Source organism: Balaenoptera borealis, assembly GCF_965194805.1.
Source record: "Balaenoptera borealis genome assembly, chromosome: 5".
NCBI lineage: Eukaryota > Metazoa > Chordata > Mammalia > Artiodactyla > Balaenopteridae > Balaenoptera > Balaenoptera borealis.
The window spans coordinates 73,460,020-73,476,718 of NC_138862.1; the positions used below are offsets into that span (position 1 = coordinate 73,460,020).

The following is a 16,699-nucleotide window of genomic DNA, read 5'->3' on the forward strand; positions in this document are numbered from 1 at the left end:
AGTTTTGGTGAAATTCAATGTTAATTGGTATTGTTTGCTGAAAAATGCATGTGGAAAATGCCAAGTTTGATTAAATAGTTTCTGAAGGAAGTGGTTAGTCTTTTAGAAGGTACTAAGGGGCAGTTAATACTGCTGAATGAGAAAGCAGCTATTTTCATATTTGGAAGTTCTCTCTTAGCTGTACATTTTTCTAAGCCTCAAGATATGTGTCAGTAGCTAAGGATAATTTTTAATCCACGTGAACGGTATTTCTTATTACCCGTTACCTTTTTTTGTGGCTGTCTTTTCTTATCAGGAGAAAAAGATGAGCAAATCCCCCACATCCTCCCCAAGTTAGGTTTTTCTTCTGACCTGTGCTTTCCTCCTATATTCTCTCCTTTATGATTTCAGTGGTTATGATCTTGCAGAATACTCAGGATAGTAAGCATTCTTTAAATTATTTGAACTGCTTGTACTGCAAATTGTGATGATAGTATAGGACCATTTTAGGAATAAAGTGAGGTTTGGTCTAGCAGTGAAGTCCTTTAGGGATTCTTACTGCCTCTTCTGAGTCTCTAAGTCCAGGCTTATAGTCATATGCCTAATTTTAATCTAATACAGAGTAATTTACCTATCCATTGGATACTGGCAAGGCCATAAAGGCCTGGTGTACTAGTCGATGTATTTATAAGAGAGGAAGGTTGTGGAGAGTGATTAGTCTATAGGAAATAAGATTCCTTTTGTGAACAATCTCCCATTAGCTCATTTTGTTAAACTAGTGGTTTCTTATGTCACAGCTTTCATACTGTGATACAGGTAAGAGTTCGCTTTTTCAAAAAGCTGTGGTAAGATACACATAACGTAAAATTTACCATCTTAACAATTTTCAAGTGTACAGTTCAGTGGCATTAAATCTATTCACATTGTTGTGCTGCCATCACCACCATCTATCCACAGAACTCTTTTCATCTTACAAAACTGAAATTCTGTACCTATGAAGCAATGACTCCCCATTCTTTCCCTCCCTCCTTGCCAAGAGCTCATTTTTATTGATGTATTTGTGTTTGCTTTTCAGAGGCAGAAAGGCAGGATTCTTCTGTGTTTCTCGACTCTAAACATCTTAATCCAGGACTCCAGCTTTATAGGGCTTCGTATGAAAAAAATCTTCCTAAAATGGCTGAAGCTTTGGCTCGTGGCGCAGATGTGAACTGGGCTAATTCTGAGGAAAACAAAGCAACACCACTTATTCAGGCTGTATTAGGGGTATGAATTTGTAAATTCAGGTCTTCAGTGGTAGTAGAGCATAAAAAAAAATCATAATTCATTTTGAGCATAGCTTTAACATTGTTTGCTTTAAGAGATGGGATAGAAAATAGAAGCAGCAGCTAGTAGTGATTTCTGAATATCACTTTGTGTAAGCTCAATTTTTTTTCTTAATGAGGGAATTCTAGTAATGAAAGTAGTGGGTTTTGCTAGATCACAAACTGCATATTGAATCCCAGTTAGAAGTAGTTCTTGGGAAGAAAATAATATAATTTATCATATCTCCACTTTTTGCGGGGGGGTATTTTCTCTTTTGGGGAAAATACAATAGAAAGGCTATTAGAGTAAAGTAAATACTCTGTTAATAGAAATATATTGTTGTTTGTTTGCTTTTTGTCCATTGTTACCTTCTTTTTTCCTCTAAGGGCTCTTTGGTGACATGCGAGTTTCTCCTTCAGAATGGTGCGAATGTGAACCAGAGAGATGTGCAAGGGCGGGGACCACTGCACCATGCCACTGTCTTAGGGCACACGGGGTAAACTAGTGCTTATATATTTAAGTAGATTTTATTTGAAAAAATTATTTTGAAATAATGTTTTGCTCTTTCTCAGGTTAAGATTGTTAGCTAGAGCTGGTAAAGTGATACTTTCCTTGACTTATACTGTCATGCTGGAACTTAAAATTTTTTAAAATTTCATTCAGAAAAAAAAATATGGTTACTTTTCAGATAAGAAAATTGCCAAGCTTACTTTGAATTTTACTAATTCTTTATATAGATCTGTTTTAGTATTTAAAACTGTGGTGAAATTGTGGTGATTTCATCAGACAACTTAAGTCTGTATTTGTGTATTTTTTTTTTTTTTTAAAGCAGGAGCTTGTTTTTATTAATTAATTTATTTGTTTATTTATTTTTGGCTGTGTTGGGTCTTTCGTTTCTGTGTGAGGGCTCTCTCTAGCTGCGGTGAGCGGGGGCCACTCTGCATCGCGGTGCGCGGGCCTCTCACTATCGCGGCCTCTCTTGTTGCGGAGCACAGGCTCCAGACGCGCAGGCTCAGCAGTTGTGGCTCACGGGCCCAGTTGCTCCGCGGCATGTGGAATCTTCCCAGACCAGGGCTCGAACCCATGTCCCCTGCATTGGCAGGCAGACTCTCAACCACTGCGCCACCAGGGAAGCCCCTGTATTTGTGTATTTTTATGCGTGTACATACATTATGTACATAGCACATACATTTTGGGAGAGTTTTGTAACTTTGTAAATTTTAGTTTTCCCACAAGGTAGTTAATTCTTATTCTGTGCTATGGATGTGTGGCTTCTGGAGCAATATTTAGATTCACAGAATAATAGAGCCGTAAAAATGGGCTTTCTACTAGAGGGTACAAATAAAGTCAAAATATTGGCCTTATATAAAGTTTGTGTCATAGGTCATTGTTTTTCAGTAAAATATCTCAGGATCTCCAAGTCTTATTACCTGGACAGACAAGAAACTGTCCTTTTTAAATGTTTATTTATAGCATCTTCTATTTTCATCATAGTTTGTTTTGTTTCCCTCTATTAGCAAGAAGAGTCAGTTCAATAACTTTATCATAAAAACTTTTCTCTACTTAAAAATGGCTGTATTTAACTCATCCTTTGTATTTTCTTCTTAATCATAATTATTCCCATTTTACTTCATAGACTCCATTTATTCATTTTTTTCATTTTTTTCATTTTTGTCAATTTCTTCAAGTTATGAATATTTGTGGAGTACAGTTGGCAAGATTACTTCCCACTCGTTGCTGTTGTATTATCCTTAATATATTATGACGTTAACATTGCCTTGGCTTTCTTCTTTCCCAGATAATGACCTTGAGTGATTTTTGTTTTATTTACGTTTATAGTTATCTGTGTACATCTTTTTATGATATTCCAGGGTAGGGACCGTAATTTATACATCCCACTATGCTGTATATTATCAGGTTAAATGTGAAAATTCCATGAGATTTATAAAATGTTGATCATGGTAGATTTTTATTATTAGAATCAATATTCAATAAATCTTTGTAGAATGAATCAAGAATTTCCTAATGAAAATGTTATTTCTTTAAGTAGTGCTTTTTATTTTTTAAGGTGAATACTAATTTTTTTTCTTATCGGCAATATCTCAAAAACGCTGTTCCCTTAAACAGGCAGGTATGTTTATTCCTAAAACGAGGTGCCAATCAACATGCCACTGATGAAGAAGGGAAGGACCCTTTGAGTATAGCTGTGGAAGCAGCCAATGCTGATATAGTGACCTTGTAAGTGTTTTCTTTTCACTTGATTATTTCCCATACACTGTATTACTTATACAGGGTTTAAACGTAGAGTTTCGTGTGTAGGCATGAAATTTAAACTTGGTTCTTCACTAGAAGCCATTTACTTCTCTAAGCACGTTAAATGTGTGCAGCAATTTACATACATGAACTTACTTGGTTCCCACATCAACCCTGTGAGGAATGTTTTATTATTATCAGCCTCATTTTATAAGGAAGCCAAGCCACAAATAATTTGAGAAACTAGTAAGTGGTAGAACTGGGATTTGAAACCAAGAATTCTGGCTCTAAAACCCGTGTGCTTAGCCACTTCTGTTATACTGCCTGGCCAGTAGGAACAGAAAATCAGTAACTTTTCTGATTCTTTAACTCTCAGTACAGTACTGGGGTGGGGAGCTGGATTGGTATAGTAACAGGCAATTTTTCTACTACCTCAGGAATTAGAGGATTATAAGCAGGGAAGCCAACTGCGTTGATGTTAGTAACTTTTGCAGTTGCATTTCCTTTGGGCAGTGATAATTAGGGGACCTGTTTGTGCTTATTTTTTTAAATAATTATTCGTATGAGTACTCTATTTTGAGGTAAAAATATTTGTTTGAATACAATTTAACATGACCTACTAAAGACAGAATCTTGAGATCTTTATTTGATTTTCATCTTAGATCAGAGTTGTTCATTACACTTGGAATCTAGGAATGTGGTTGTCACCTACACTTTATTGTTATGTAGGAAGTCTCAAGCATATGTTGTATGAATAGCTTATTCATTCTATTCTGAATGAAGCCCAGGATTGCTGATTCCCTGTTAAATAAGTAGAGATAGTTCCATCTACACTACTGAATTTTAGTCACTTACAGATAGAAACTCCCTTGACTGTCTTGAACTCCTGAGCTCCCACTGAGAATTCTTGACTTGCCATATATCACCCCTCCCTGACCCCTGTCAGATTAAAACAAAATGAAAAAACAAAAGAGCAAAACATATTTTCTCTGTACTTAGCTTCTTTTCCTCACTGGAGGGGTTATTGTTATTATGGAGACTATTGTAGGAAAATTTAGATCTATTAAATCATTATAGACTTAAAATTGGAGAAAGATAAGTTATTAAAGAAAAGATAGGAGTGATATATAGAGAAATTAACCCTGGCTGCAGCTTCCCAGGCAATTCTTACAGTAATGGCCCCTCTTCCCCCAAAATATGGTCCCAAATTGTCTTAAGTTTTCTCATTTTGCTTTGTATGAGGATGTCAGTTTCACTTACAATTTTTTGAAACAGGCATCCTCTGTGAAAAGTCCAAATACCAAAAAGGGAGACTTATCTTGCTATTATTAATTCACACAATGGTTGAAAAGGAAATGGCAGGGAATTGTGGTACTTTGAAGATAAGAAAAGCCCATGTCAGATGCGGCAACTGCCAGAGAGAGCATGTTAGAAGAGGGTGACAGAAGTCGGGGAAGGCGATGAGGATTTGGCAGCCTGGAGGACAGGCAAGAAGTACTGAGTAGGAGAGGGGCACCACAGGTAACATTTGCCTGTTTCAAAATGTTGCTTAAAGTTAGTAAGAAAATGAGAGGAAATTCTTGTTTTCTTAATCCAGTGCTACAGGTCTTCCTGCTGCCAGGATAAATAACCCAAAAAAGAATGTATAATCAGTATAGTAACCATGCAAAAATCTTGGTAACCTATGGTCACCTATTATAATGTCTGTAGGTCAGAATATATCCCCAGTATTTATAGATAACACATGCTATTTATACATCTGGAACTACCGTACCTCAGGGTGAACCAGAATGAACTTATGACAGGCTACTGCTTCCATTCTATAGAAGCAATAATTTCAGCAGTTGGCAGTTAAAGTTTGACAGGTTGCTTTAGGAGCCAGGAATTCTCTGTGTCTGGAGGAAGTAAGCTGCTAGAGGTGCTGCCAGGAACCTGCTTAAACAGAACTGAAATGCCCTTGTTAGAAGTCTTTTATTGTCTTCTCTCATGAGAATTGTATAAGATAAAATACAGGTATTTTTGTATCTCAGATTGCTGGGCCTGATAAACTAAGAGTACTTTTGTTTCAGTGGCAAATACTGGTAAAAGAAAAAATTACATGAATACGTCTTAGCTGCGTATGTAATTCATTAGTTTATGAATATTTATATTGTATAACTTATCTAAAAAATTCTTTTATTTAATTTTAGGTTACGTTTAGCAAGAATGAATGAAGAGATGCGGGAATCAGAAGGACTTTATGGACAGCCAGGTCAATATTCTACTAATAACCATACCGAAATGCAGTATAAGAAATGCATCCAGGAATTTATCAGTTTACAATTGGAAGATTCATAGTTCTTTAGCAAACTAACTTAATGCTACAGAGTTTTTATAAATTACTTGTAAATTGTGAGTTGTTAGGTATATACTGTACTTACTGAATTCTTGGGAGTGGCTCACTCTCGAGCCTTTAAAAATCCGTAACTATTCCTATTACAGAACACATTTACTTGCTGTATTTAACTCTGGCTGCTGGCTTCTTTATCTGCTGTACAGATGTCTTCCATATACATTCCAGAGAGGCGAATGGAATGATAACGTATCTTTATACACTTACAGCAGCACAGCAGTCATTTTCTTTTTGGCTGTCAAGTGAATATAACAAAATTGTTTTCTTTTTGTTATTCAGGGAATTTCTATAAATTGTGTTCAGGGAAAAAACAAATCACTATGTGTTGACATATAAAAGTCAGTATGGAAAATGCCTAGAAGAAGTTTATTGAATTAAGAGTTCCGTATTTGATCTAAAAATGAGTTGAAGGTTTAAGAATAAAATTTACCAGTAGGTTAAGAAGTCCATAATGCGAATGGAGTTAGTTTAAAAGGTATAGGGAAAAGGTCAAATTTTATCTTGTACCTTTGCCCCAAGTAATTGTACAATATCTGTTGGATAAATGGAAGTATTTAGAAGAACATTTCATGAGCTTGATGGCAAAGTAGACGTATTCTTATTAGAGAGAACTCAGGATCAGCTCAAGTCTCATTTTGAGTAATTTTTGAGTCGAGATGTCAAGAAAAGCAAGAAATGTTGCTGATCAGATTTCTTTCTTTGATGAACATATCCTGATTAGACATTCTTCACAAAGAAGAGAGTAATAATTAGATCTCCAGTTTCATGAATTTGAGTATATGAATTACTAATTTATCTGTTTTAGATTCATATACATGCTGGTTAAAAATTTCAGGAATTCATGACTAAAATAATTGAGAATGTTCAGTTTTAAGTGAGTATGTTTGATTTTTTTTCAATGACTATTAATGTATTATTTTAAAAGTGGCTTGTGATATCATCTATCTTTCCTGTTTAAGTATGTTCTGAAATTTCTGCACTTTATGCTAGCTTCAGCCATTTACTTTTATTTTAGCCAGATTAATATATAACTAAGATAAATATGGGGCCATTCCTTTCTCAGAGGACTGTATTTATTACTTATTTTTGGTCTAATTTAATAGGGAACAAATAAGAACTTTGAGAATAGAGGCACTTCAGCTAGATACTTCTAATCTAGGGTGTCCCACTTTAATCCTATGGATCAAACAATACTACTGACTCATGATGTACCAAGATGTAAGAGTGCTGATTAAGGGTGAAGTCTCAGCGTTAATTCTGAATTTCACCCATTTGTTTTAAACTTGAATGTTAGACTTTAAATACATTATAATTTTGTAACAGATATACACTTAAGTGATAGTATTACTAGGCCATTTTTGAGGCCTTTATGTTTAAGCACTTTAAAATGAAAATTATTCAAAGACTATTGACCTGATTCGTGAGATAAGAGTGAACGTCAAGATTTTAAGTTAAACGGTTTTTTTTTTTTCCTGACATTTTAAGTGTAAATGTTTGGTCAGCTGCTCTTTCCTTAGGTGTTTGCTGATGAAGCTGCACCCAACCGATTAGTCAGAAGGTCGGTGGGTGACTTTTCTCTGGAGCTGGGAAGCTTGAAAGGACAGGTCCTCTTATGTTCTTGCAGCTTCTAGTTCCACCTAAACTGCTCGGGCTTCGGCCCCCATCTAGGAGCATTCAAATGTCTCTTTCACTGTCGTTTTATGTATAAGTTTATGAGTATATACCTTCTGCTCAACAGTAGAAAAACAGATTTTTCCAATTTATTTGAATGAAAATTTGAAGAAGAAAAGCCTTATTTAAAAAAACAAGCTTTCCTACCACTCAAATTTTAGCTTAGAAAAGATTAAAAAATAGATCCAAAGTCTGGAAATGGTATATCAGCAGAATAAAATGAGATTCTGATTTGGTAATAATTAGATTTTAAATTCATTTGGGGGTCTCATAGTTAAAGCAGAAAAACTTTATACTTATACAGGTGACATGGTAAAATGGCTCAGCAATTGCTCTCTGGCTACTTTTCCTTTATGAGTCTTTGGAGAGCAGATATTTTTGCTCAGGCAGCAGGTCTTTTTTCTTCTCTGCTTATCACTGTAAATTTCTCTCTCATAGATTTTGGTTGGTTGTTTTATCTAGATCCTTTTTTTGTTGCCTAGCAATAGAAGGAAAACCTCAGAATTCTGAGTAGTTTTAAAAGGCGGGTATTTTCAATTTTTTCATTATGAAGAGCCCTACCATTAAAAGACTCAGATATAATCTGTGGGAATGATGGACCTATTTCTAGAAAACCCCACTTTTGAACTTTCTGTCTACAACCCTATGGACCTGAGACCCCCTGTTTTCTGCAAGGCGACTTAAGAGCACACATTTCCTGAAGGGAAGATGTATCCTTCTTTGTCAGTTCCCACACCTCGTAGGAGGACTGGGTGGGTGAGTGCAACATCACGCCGTGCTCTCAATTGTTGGAAACCAGTTTGGTGGTTCCCACCGTCTCTGGCTCTGTGACTCCTCTTGATTGTTGGCAGAGTTTCTCAGCCAGTTGAAAATCACTGCTTTAGTGAACCACTACTGGTTACCTGAGTATGTTGCTGATGAAGATTGATCATTGATCTAATCAATTACAAAAAGGAAGCTGTAATCAGCCCAGAAGGGGCAGGATCATACACTGATCACCTGGGAGTAGGGTCTCACATGCTGCCATATCTTTGAGGGGAGTACATTTTGAGAGCAAAATTAGCAAAATCTTGGATCATCACTGCTGTTGCAGTGCTTATTCTGAATACCAAAAATCAAGAACTATTTTAAACTATCAGTGGAAATATAGCAGTCCACATTTCAAAGAACTCAGAACTGTCCAGGCACATGGAAAAGTTAACTTTCTGAAGAGAAATAGAAGGTGATGAAGTAATTTAAAGAATATAACTTAGTATTACAAATATTGGGTGGTTAGTTGTTTACTGTTTATAATAGACTGTTAAATGTACTCATATGAACTTTCCAGGGCAACATATTCTGGGTTACTGTTTATGTATTCTAGTGTAGACAAGTTATATTTGCCGTGAGAAACATTCTAAATGATTAAAATTGTATTTAAAGAATCACATTGAAGTTCAATTTGTGTTAACTATATTAAATATCTTAGTCACTATTGTTATTGTAACGTTTGCTTTCTGACAACACATTTTGAGGCCTAAGAAAGGTATTATATTGATAAGTCCCTTAATTAACATTTGGTTAGAAACTGAATGTTAACAAAAAGTTTTGTGTATGTGTGTGAAGGTGAGACTTCCTTTTGTATTGTATTAACCCTTTTAAAATGTATTCAGTAAGTGAAACCAATGAGTAGTGTAGCACCAACACTTTCCTTCAAGGAAGCATTTAATTCAGTGAATAAAACAAATCTTATAATTTGTTTTGCATGGTACAATGGTTCTACTAAAATGTACTCGTGTAGTAGGTACTTTAAAAACAAAAACTGGGAAACCACAAAAAGAAAAAAAAAATCCCACAACCTGTTATACAAAATATGCATTGCTAATAGTAGAAGCCATATATTGCCATTGTACTGTTGTAATACTTAAGATTGCTCACCTGGTGCTATCTGTAAACTATTTGGCGTTAGCATCTATTAGATACTTCTTCCTATTTCTTCTTGAATGTATAATGTGTGCCTTTTAAGTTATTTCTGGTGTTGAATGGTAAATTCAGTGTGGTATTTTTGTATTATAATCTGCACTTTACACTTTCTTGGAAAGTAAAACTCCAGACTCTCCAGTTTAAATAGTATTTTTAAAATATTTATAATGTTTACAATAAATATTTTAAATATTTGAATTCAACATCTAAGAGTAAGAAAAAAATTTAAATATTTTATATGGTTTGTTAAGTGATGTTTAATGTTTGTCTCTTCTCAGTTTATTTTATATCTTTTAGAGTGGCTAATAATGGGAATAGATTGTAGTTTGTCTTTTAATGTGGGGTAAACTTTTATGAAATGAAACATGGGTGTAATTGAATTGTCTTACCCGTTGTTCCACCATATCAACCTTTATTGTTTTAGTAACAATAATATGAGTTAGATGTTACTCTTAGCTAACCTATTAAGATTCTCTTCTTACTGTATTTTTTCTTTTTAAAGTAGATTGATTGATTCAGGTCATGAGAAAATTTCCAGGGCTAAATGAAAAACTACATAGAGATTTTAATAACTTGCTTTTTACATTGACTAAATATTAAAAGCATTAAAATTTTTTTAATTGAAAATCTTGGGTTATGCTGTTAGACCTTTTACTAGATCTGTATCCCCCTCCCCGAGATTTTTTCTAATTCTCTAGCTTTTGGTATGACATCCATTGCCTCAAAAAAATCTCGCTTTTTAAAAGCTGACAAAACTTACTGCACTATTAACAACAACTGTAGCAATGAGTGTGTAATAGATGGATGCAAGGTATCTTATGGGGAATAATTATAAAACCATGTTCCAACAATAATAATCTAAAACAGTATTTGACAGTCTAAATCTTGAAAACAGAATTATGCCAACCTTCTGCATAAAGCTAATATGTTTAACAGGAAGCATTCATGATGAATGATTCATCTTGAAAATAAGATTTCATTTTATACGAATCTTTTGTCTGAGGAGTTAGCCTGTATGTGTGTTATATATTTAGTTTTTCATTGCAAGAAAAATAGTATTCAATCCGCTATAATATCAGTATCTATAATCTTCTCTACAAGCATATTTGTACGTATACACATTTGTATTACTCTAATTTAGCAGATGTCTTTGATATTTATTCCCCTTTTGTCATAGCATCCTTGCTCATATGACCTACAGTAAATGAAAAACTAAATGTAAAATGATTTTAAAGTCATTTTCTAGGCTTTATTATTTTATAAGCCTAGTAAAAAGTGGATTAGGTGCGTTAGTTTTAGTTAAGAATTAAAGTTTGAGTAAAGACTTACTTTTTCACATGCTATTTAAATTAAAATGCCTTTAATTAAAAGATAATATTAAAATATGAGGCCTTTTTCCCCACATGGTTATTAGTTTTGTCTTGCTAATAACTTGCATCCAACAGAAACATTAGTGTTTGTTTTTGGTCTTTTCTTTTGGCCTTGATCAAGGGAAATATTTATTTAAAGAATGCCTTGTTTATTTAGAATGACATGATTTACCTCATTTAGAATGACTTCTATTTCTCATGTGTTAATAAATGTATTTCTTTATATTGCTTTAAAACACTTGCATCTTTGCTCTTTTCTAACTCTGAACTTTCCTCTGTGGCTGCATCTGAGGTGCTTTCTTCAGGTATAGTTTTTTTTTTTTTTTCTTCCACTATATACTTTTCCAGCACTTATATTTAGTTGGTCTTTTTTCTTCCAAAAATGCTCATCTGAACAAAATTTTAATGTAATGAATTATAAAATAGTTACTAGTCGTAAAAATGAATGTTGTTTATTAATACTTTCAATTGTGTAAATTTTAAAAGTCTCCTCGTTTTACTTTCATGCAGGTGATGAAACTTACCAGGATATTTTTCGTGATTTCTCCCAAATGGCATCCAATAATCCAGAGAAACTAAATCGTTTCCAGCAAGATTCACAGAAATTTTGAATTTTTTTAAGAAGGGGAAAATAGTAAATCTGGTGACTCCCTAATGTATACATCTGAAAACTCACAGATTTTTACTTCTTTAATTCTACTTACTTACTTTTAGTAGCTATTGAGTTGTTTGGGAAAAAGGTACCCGTTCATTGATATTTTTACAAATCAAAACATAGATCTCTAGTAGTTGGGAGAGGAACCTACTTTAAGACTTTTTTTATTAAAAAAATTTTTTTAAAAGCCTGTTTAAAGGGCTATTTTTTGTAGGTTAAAATTTAAATCTAGACTTAGGCCATCTCTAGGTTACAAGATGCTAAGAGTTTAGACAAAATAATCTTTTTTTCCCAGTGGGTGGTAGCATTGATTTTTTTCTTCTGTGCACCGTGCCCAGGATCGTTCAGTCAAGCATATCGGCATCGAGTGGGAGCCTGATGTCCTGCCTGACTTGAGAATATGTCTTTGCTTTAGCTTCCCTGATGTTGGTGATTCAGAAATAGTTTTTTTCTGTTTGTTTGTTTGTTTCTTGGTAGCCTAGCTATCATATACACAATATGTAATTTAATTATTAGAACTAGAGAATATATGCCCCCCATTTGCTCATAAATGCAGTTATATTCCTCAGTTATTGTCCAGTACGTTAACGTACATATAGTGGCTGTACAGATTGACATAACTCAGTCCTTTAGATTTATTCCATTTTATGAAGGAAAAAAAAAGCCCTCGACAATAGTTTTTTTTAAATTACCAAAAGAATCTCATAGAAGTTGTAGTTCTTCATTGTTGAGTTGATTTCCTAAAACCTTGACAAATTTATTGATGTAACAAAACTGTGTTTCAAAGGTTACTTGAATGTTGCAAAATTATGCTTTCATCAGATTGTAACTATCAAAGTTGACTTATAAAATAATGTAGAACATTTTTATATTTGAAATGTGTCCTTTTCCAGATACATTTTTGCTATTGCTCCTAGTGAAAGGAAAAATCTCTCTGTAAAAGGAGTAAAAAAGACTCAAGTTTTTTTAGTTTATACTAAAATATACAGCAATAAATTGCTTTTTTGATTCTTCTAACATCTCTCCTGTGTACTTGTTGTACACGGTATACATTCTTTTAAATTATAGCATCTATGTAGCTTTAGTATTTGGTTACGTGAATCACAGACCCTTGAATTCCAAAATATTATGGGTATACTAATTTTCCAGGTATATGCTACAGATTAGTCTGATTCTATCTTTGATTGACGTATCTTGTCAGGAGTATAAAATAAGTAATTTGCCTTATGGTTTCTTTCTAATATTGTCATAATTAAGTTTAACTTTCTTTTTCAAGTTACGTGTAAGTAATATTATTGATACTCAGTTTCTAAATGAGAGGTTTTAAACTTGAGCTGCCAAATAAGTACAGAAATTATATTTCATTGGGTAGATAATAAATTTTCTAACATTTTCCCACCAGTAAGTAGAGTTTTCTAAGTTGACTGAACATCAAACCAGAATCTGTCTAAACAGGAATTACACTGACATAAATTCACATCACAGAAAAGGTTCCATATTTGTTTGGCCAAATTGCATGCATATAATGCTTATTTAGTAATAATTGCTGTGTATTAGATAAGGATACAAATATATTTAGGGATTATTTCTAAGGAAATGCTAACTTCCAAAGCCTTGTATTTTAATTGCAACAATACCAGGAACCTTAAATCTTTCCTGTTTCACCTCACAGTCACAGGTCACCAGGCTTTGCAAAAGTTTGATTTGTAGCATTTTTATTAGTGTACTTTGAAATTAATTGTCCGAAAAGCTCAAGGAGAAGGAAATATGTTGAGAAAAGAAAGAAACAAAGAAAGGAAGAAAGAAGAGAAAGAGAAAAGAGAGCCTCACTTTTCCTTTGTAGTGCCTATTCCTGTTTTGCTCCTAGGAATTCATCTGACCTTTATCTGAGGAAGCCTAGGCAGTTTTCCTTTTGGATCCAACCTTCGGTCTTCAGATCACCTCTGGGATCTCTGGTTGTAAAAGCAATTCTTGATCATACTCTTAACTCCTGTGGCTTCAGTCATGAGTTGTTAATATGGCAGTAATTATGTCTACTTAAATTTAATTGTTAGAGATGTATTTGAAGTACACTAAAGATCATGGTTCTGAATATCTTCAGAGAAAGTGTAATCTTTAACAGTACAGGGAGCCTGTACATACAAAAATATACTTCTGTGGCTTGATTTCTTGAATATGCCGAGACCCGATTTGGATTAAATTTGGCAGAAATGATGCAGGAGTAACAGCAAGGTTTTAAAGTAACTTAATGGTTACAAGTAGTTACAGAGTAGGTTGGCTCTTAACCAAGGTGAATTAGCTGTGTCAACTAATAGCCTTTCTGTAGTATGTAACAAATCTTAGTTTCATTATGCTGTGAATTATTCAGTATAATATGATAAATTATAGTATAAACAACGTTAGTCATACTCTTGGGCTTCAGAAATCAATTTGACTGTCCTTTGTTTTCATTCCCTCACTGATCTGCTGGTATTAGTTTCTGATTCCTTATCATTATTCCATTAACTCATTAACTTAAAAGTTAGAGTAATCTCAAAATAAGAATAGTAGTACTATGAGGAATTCATAAAATGCAGTTTCATGTTAGAACTAGACTAAAGGTAATTGCATAGTTATTTGCAATTTTTTCATTGTTAACACTTACATGTTCAAGATTTCTAAGGTTTTAAAAATTACCTTTGGTACAATCCTTAGAAATTCAGAAATTTCCAGGGATTCACTATACTACATTGTTTGCCTAATTTATACTGGTCTTTGTAGATTTTAATCAACTTTGGTGTTTACTTTGTAAAACATACAGATTTTATTTGGAATATTACTTTGGTTCTTCATGGGTGCATTTTGAAAAAAAACTTATACTTTCACAGTCTGGACAGCTTAAGTTTGTGATGTGTTAAGCAGTATTTTAAAAATATAATTTTACACATGTGAAGTGGGGTCATGATAAACCAAATTGTATTTAAGATTAAATTTACTATCCATTTTGAATAAGACATTCCCGTATCACTCTTATATTGTGGAATTAACTTTTCTGTTTGATAGCACTTTCGACTGTGGACATGAGCTGGAAAAATGCTATATTTTTATAGAATTGTCTGTTCAGAATGACTTCAGACATGCATGATATAGTGGAAAGAGCACTGACTAGTTACTTACTACTCTTATTGGATTCAGAGCTCCTCGCAAATAAAATGAGTGGTGCGTGGAATGAAACAAGGTGGAACTGTAACAGCATCCCTTGGTGTACTGTTCTGCTGCTCACATCTGCTCACAGTGTGCTTTGCCATTACTCACAGTAGGACTTCTGAGATCTTAATCTAAGAGCACCAACAGTGTCTCTTCTTTGATCCTGGGCTGCTCCTCTTGTTTTACAGAGCGGGTCACTGGTTTGCTGATTGGTGGCGTAGCTGACACCAGAACCCCTGTCTGACTAGTAGACAAGAGGCACTTTACTCATATCATGAAATGATTTGAAATCATTGTAAAGCAGCAAAATTGGATAATGACTGCCAGCTTTCCTTGTGCTTTGATAACGAAGACTCCAAGTATTCTGGAGAACCTGGATATAAAATTACTTTGAAGGAATAGATTAGGGTTTAAAGATGTTAAATTGTAGGGAATTTTATATTTTTGCAATAACAAACATTGATGAAGGCCAAACGTTGTAAAAGTAATTTTAATTCACCATGTGCTTATCAATTTCTTGATGCTTCTAAACGAAGACAACTAAAAGGGGCATGGATTCAGTTTGACCAAATCCTGACATCTATAAATATGATTTTGGGGGCATCCTTTTCTATTTACATAAATTTATCTACTAAAATGAGATAATGGGGGGAGGGAAGCAAGGTTTGATTAAGTAAACTTTTCTCTACATTGCTCTTTTCACTATCTTATGTACTAGATTTTCTTATTTTTCCTCAACACGCCTCCCACCTTTTGGGTGTTCATTTTAAACAGGGAAAGCTCGCTACATTATAAAGAATGTTGGCACCATTTATTATACACAAAGGCTAAAGGTTAACTTTTGGAAGTGATGAGCTCCTTTTCTATATGTGTTTACACGTGCTTTGTGATATTTCTGGATCATTCCAGTCATAAAGACTTATTACAGGTAATATTCCCTGCTACCTGCGAAAAGGTATATTTTAAAGAATGTATAACCAACAATCCATTTACTTTTTATTAGTATGTAGAGGATTTATTTGTATCTAATTCATGAATGTAGTTTTACTGTAGGATGTCACTGTAAATGGAACAAAGTACATTATAGTTATTCTAAAATGTATATTATGTAAGAATTGTAAATATTATACCTGATTAAACTCTTTGTATGCTAAGAAATTATGTCAAGTCAATAAAAATCTCACCTCTGGCATAGTTCTTTTATGCTCAGACTTCCACTTTATCGTGAACTACAATTGCAGACATACATGTTAATAACTGTCATGTTTAAGGTCCTGTATTCCTTTCCAACCCTGTCACACTGGTCCAGATTGATCCTATTTGCTGATTGCTTCAACCATGAAATCCATTTTGATCTTTTAAATATTTTCTTCTGCCTGATCACAGAGCTGTATGGCTCCCAGTTCATTAGCTGAAAACCACAAAAGGCCTTTTTTGCTGTAGCTCTAATTTTTTTCTATTATGATTGAGATATCTGTTGAAGTTTCTAATCTAGGCAACACATTTACACTCAATCCTTTTAGTAAACAAACAAAAACATGTTTTTGCATGAAATGAGATTGAAGGAATAGAGGCTTGAAAGAACAGACCTGGAAGTGAATTGCCTGCTTTTGCCTTTCCTTTAAAAGTTAGTTGAAAGCAGACACTTAAAACTTTTCTATGTAATTTGCTTTATTCCACTTCATTTCATTTTCATAATAGTTCTTTGACAAAGAGAATCCAAACTGATAGTAAATGTTTTAAATGAAAACAGCCTACTTTTCCTTATTACAAAACAGTGCTCTTTCATTGTAGAAAAATGTCTAGGTAATGGTAAGTAAAAAGAATTCCATCCTAATTCCGTCATCTGCCTGTGATGTTCATGTGTGGCTAGTAGATGGTAGCTACTAGCCACATGTGGCTATTGAAATTTAATTAAAATTAGACAAA

At 33.8% G+C, this 16,699-nt stretch overlaps 1 protein-coding gene across 4 annotated transcripts in view; it reads left to right on the top strand.

Annotated features, from left to right (window-relative positions):
- The window catches only part of ACAP2 (ArfGAP with coiled-coil, ankyrin repeat and PH domains 2), a 162,763-nt gene extending 146,328 nt beyond the window's left edge, over window positions 1-16,435 (top strand). For all 4 annotated transcript variants that reach the window (XM_082393183.1, XM_082393182.1, XM_082393180.1 and 1 more), the window contains 5 exons: window positions 1,055-1,242; window positions 1,668-1,777; window positions 3,409-3,519; window positions 5,724-5,785; window positions 11,440-16,435. In XM_082393183.1, the coding sequence (XP_082249309.1) occupies window positions 1,055-1,242; window positions 1,668-1,777; window positions 3,409-3,519; window positions 5,724-5,785; window positions 11,440-11,540 (572 nt within the window). In that variant the 3' untranslated portion in view covers window positions 11,541-16,435. The remainder of the gene's footprint in view (window positions 1-1,054; window positions 1,243-1,667; window positions 1,778-3,408; window positions 3,520-5,723; window positions 5,786-11,439) is intronic.
- The last annotated feature ends 264 nt before the right edge of the window (window positions 16,436-16,699 follow it).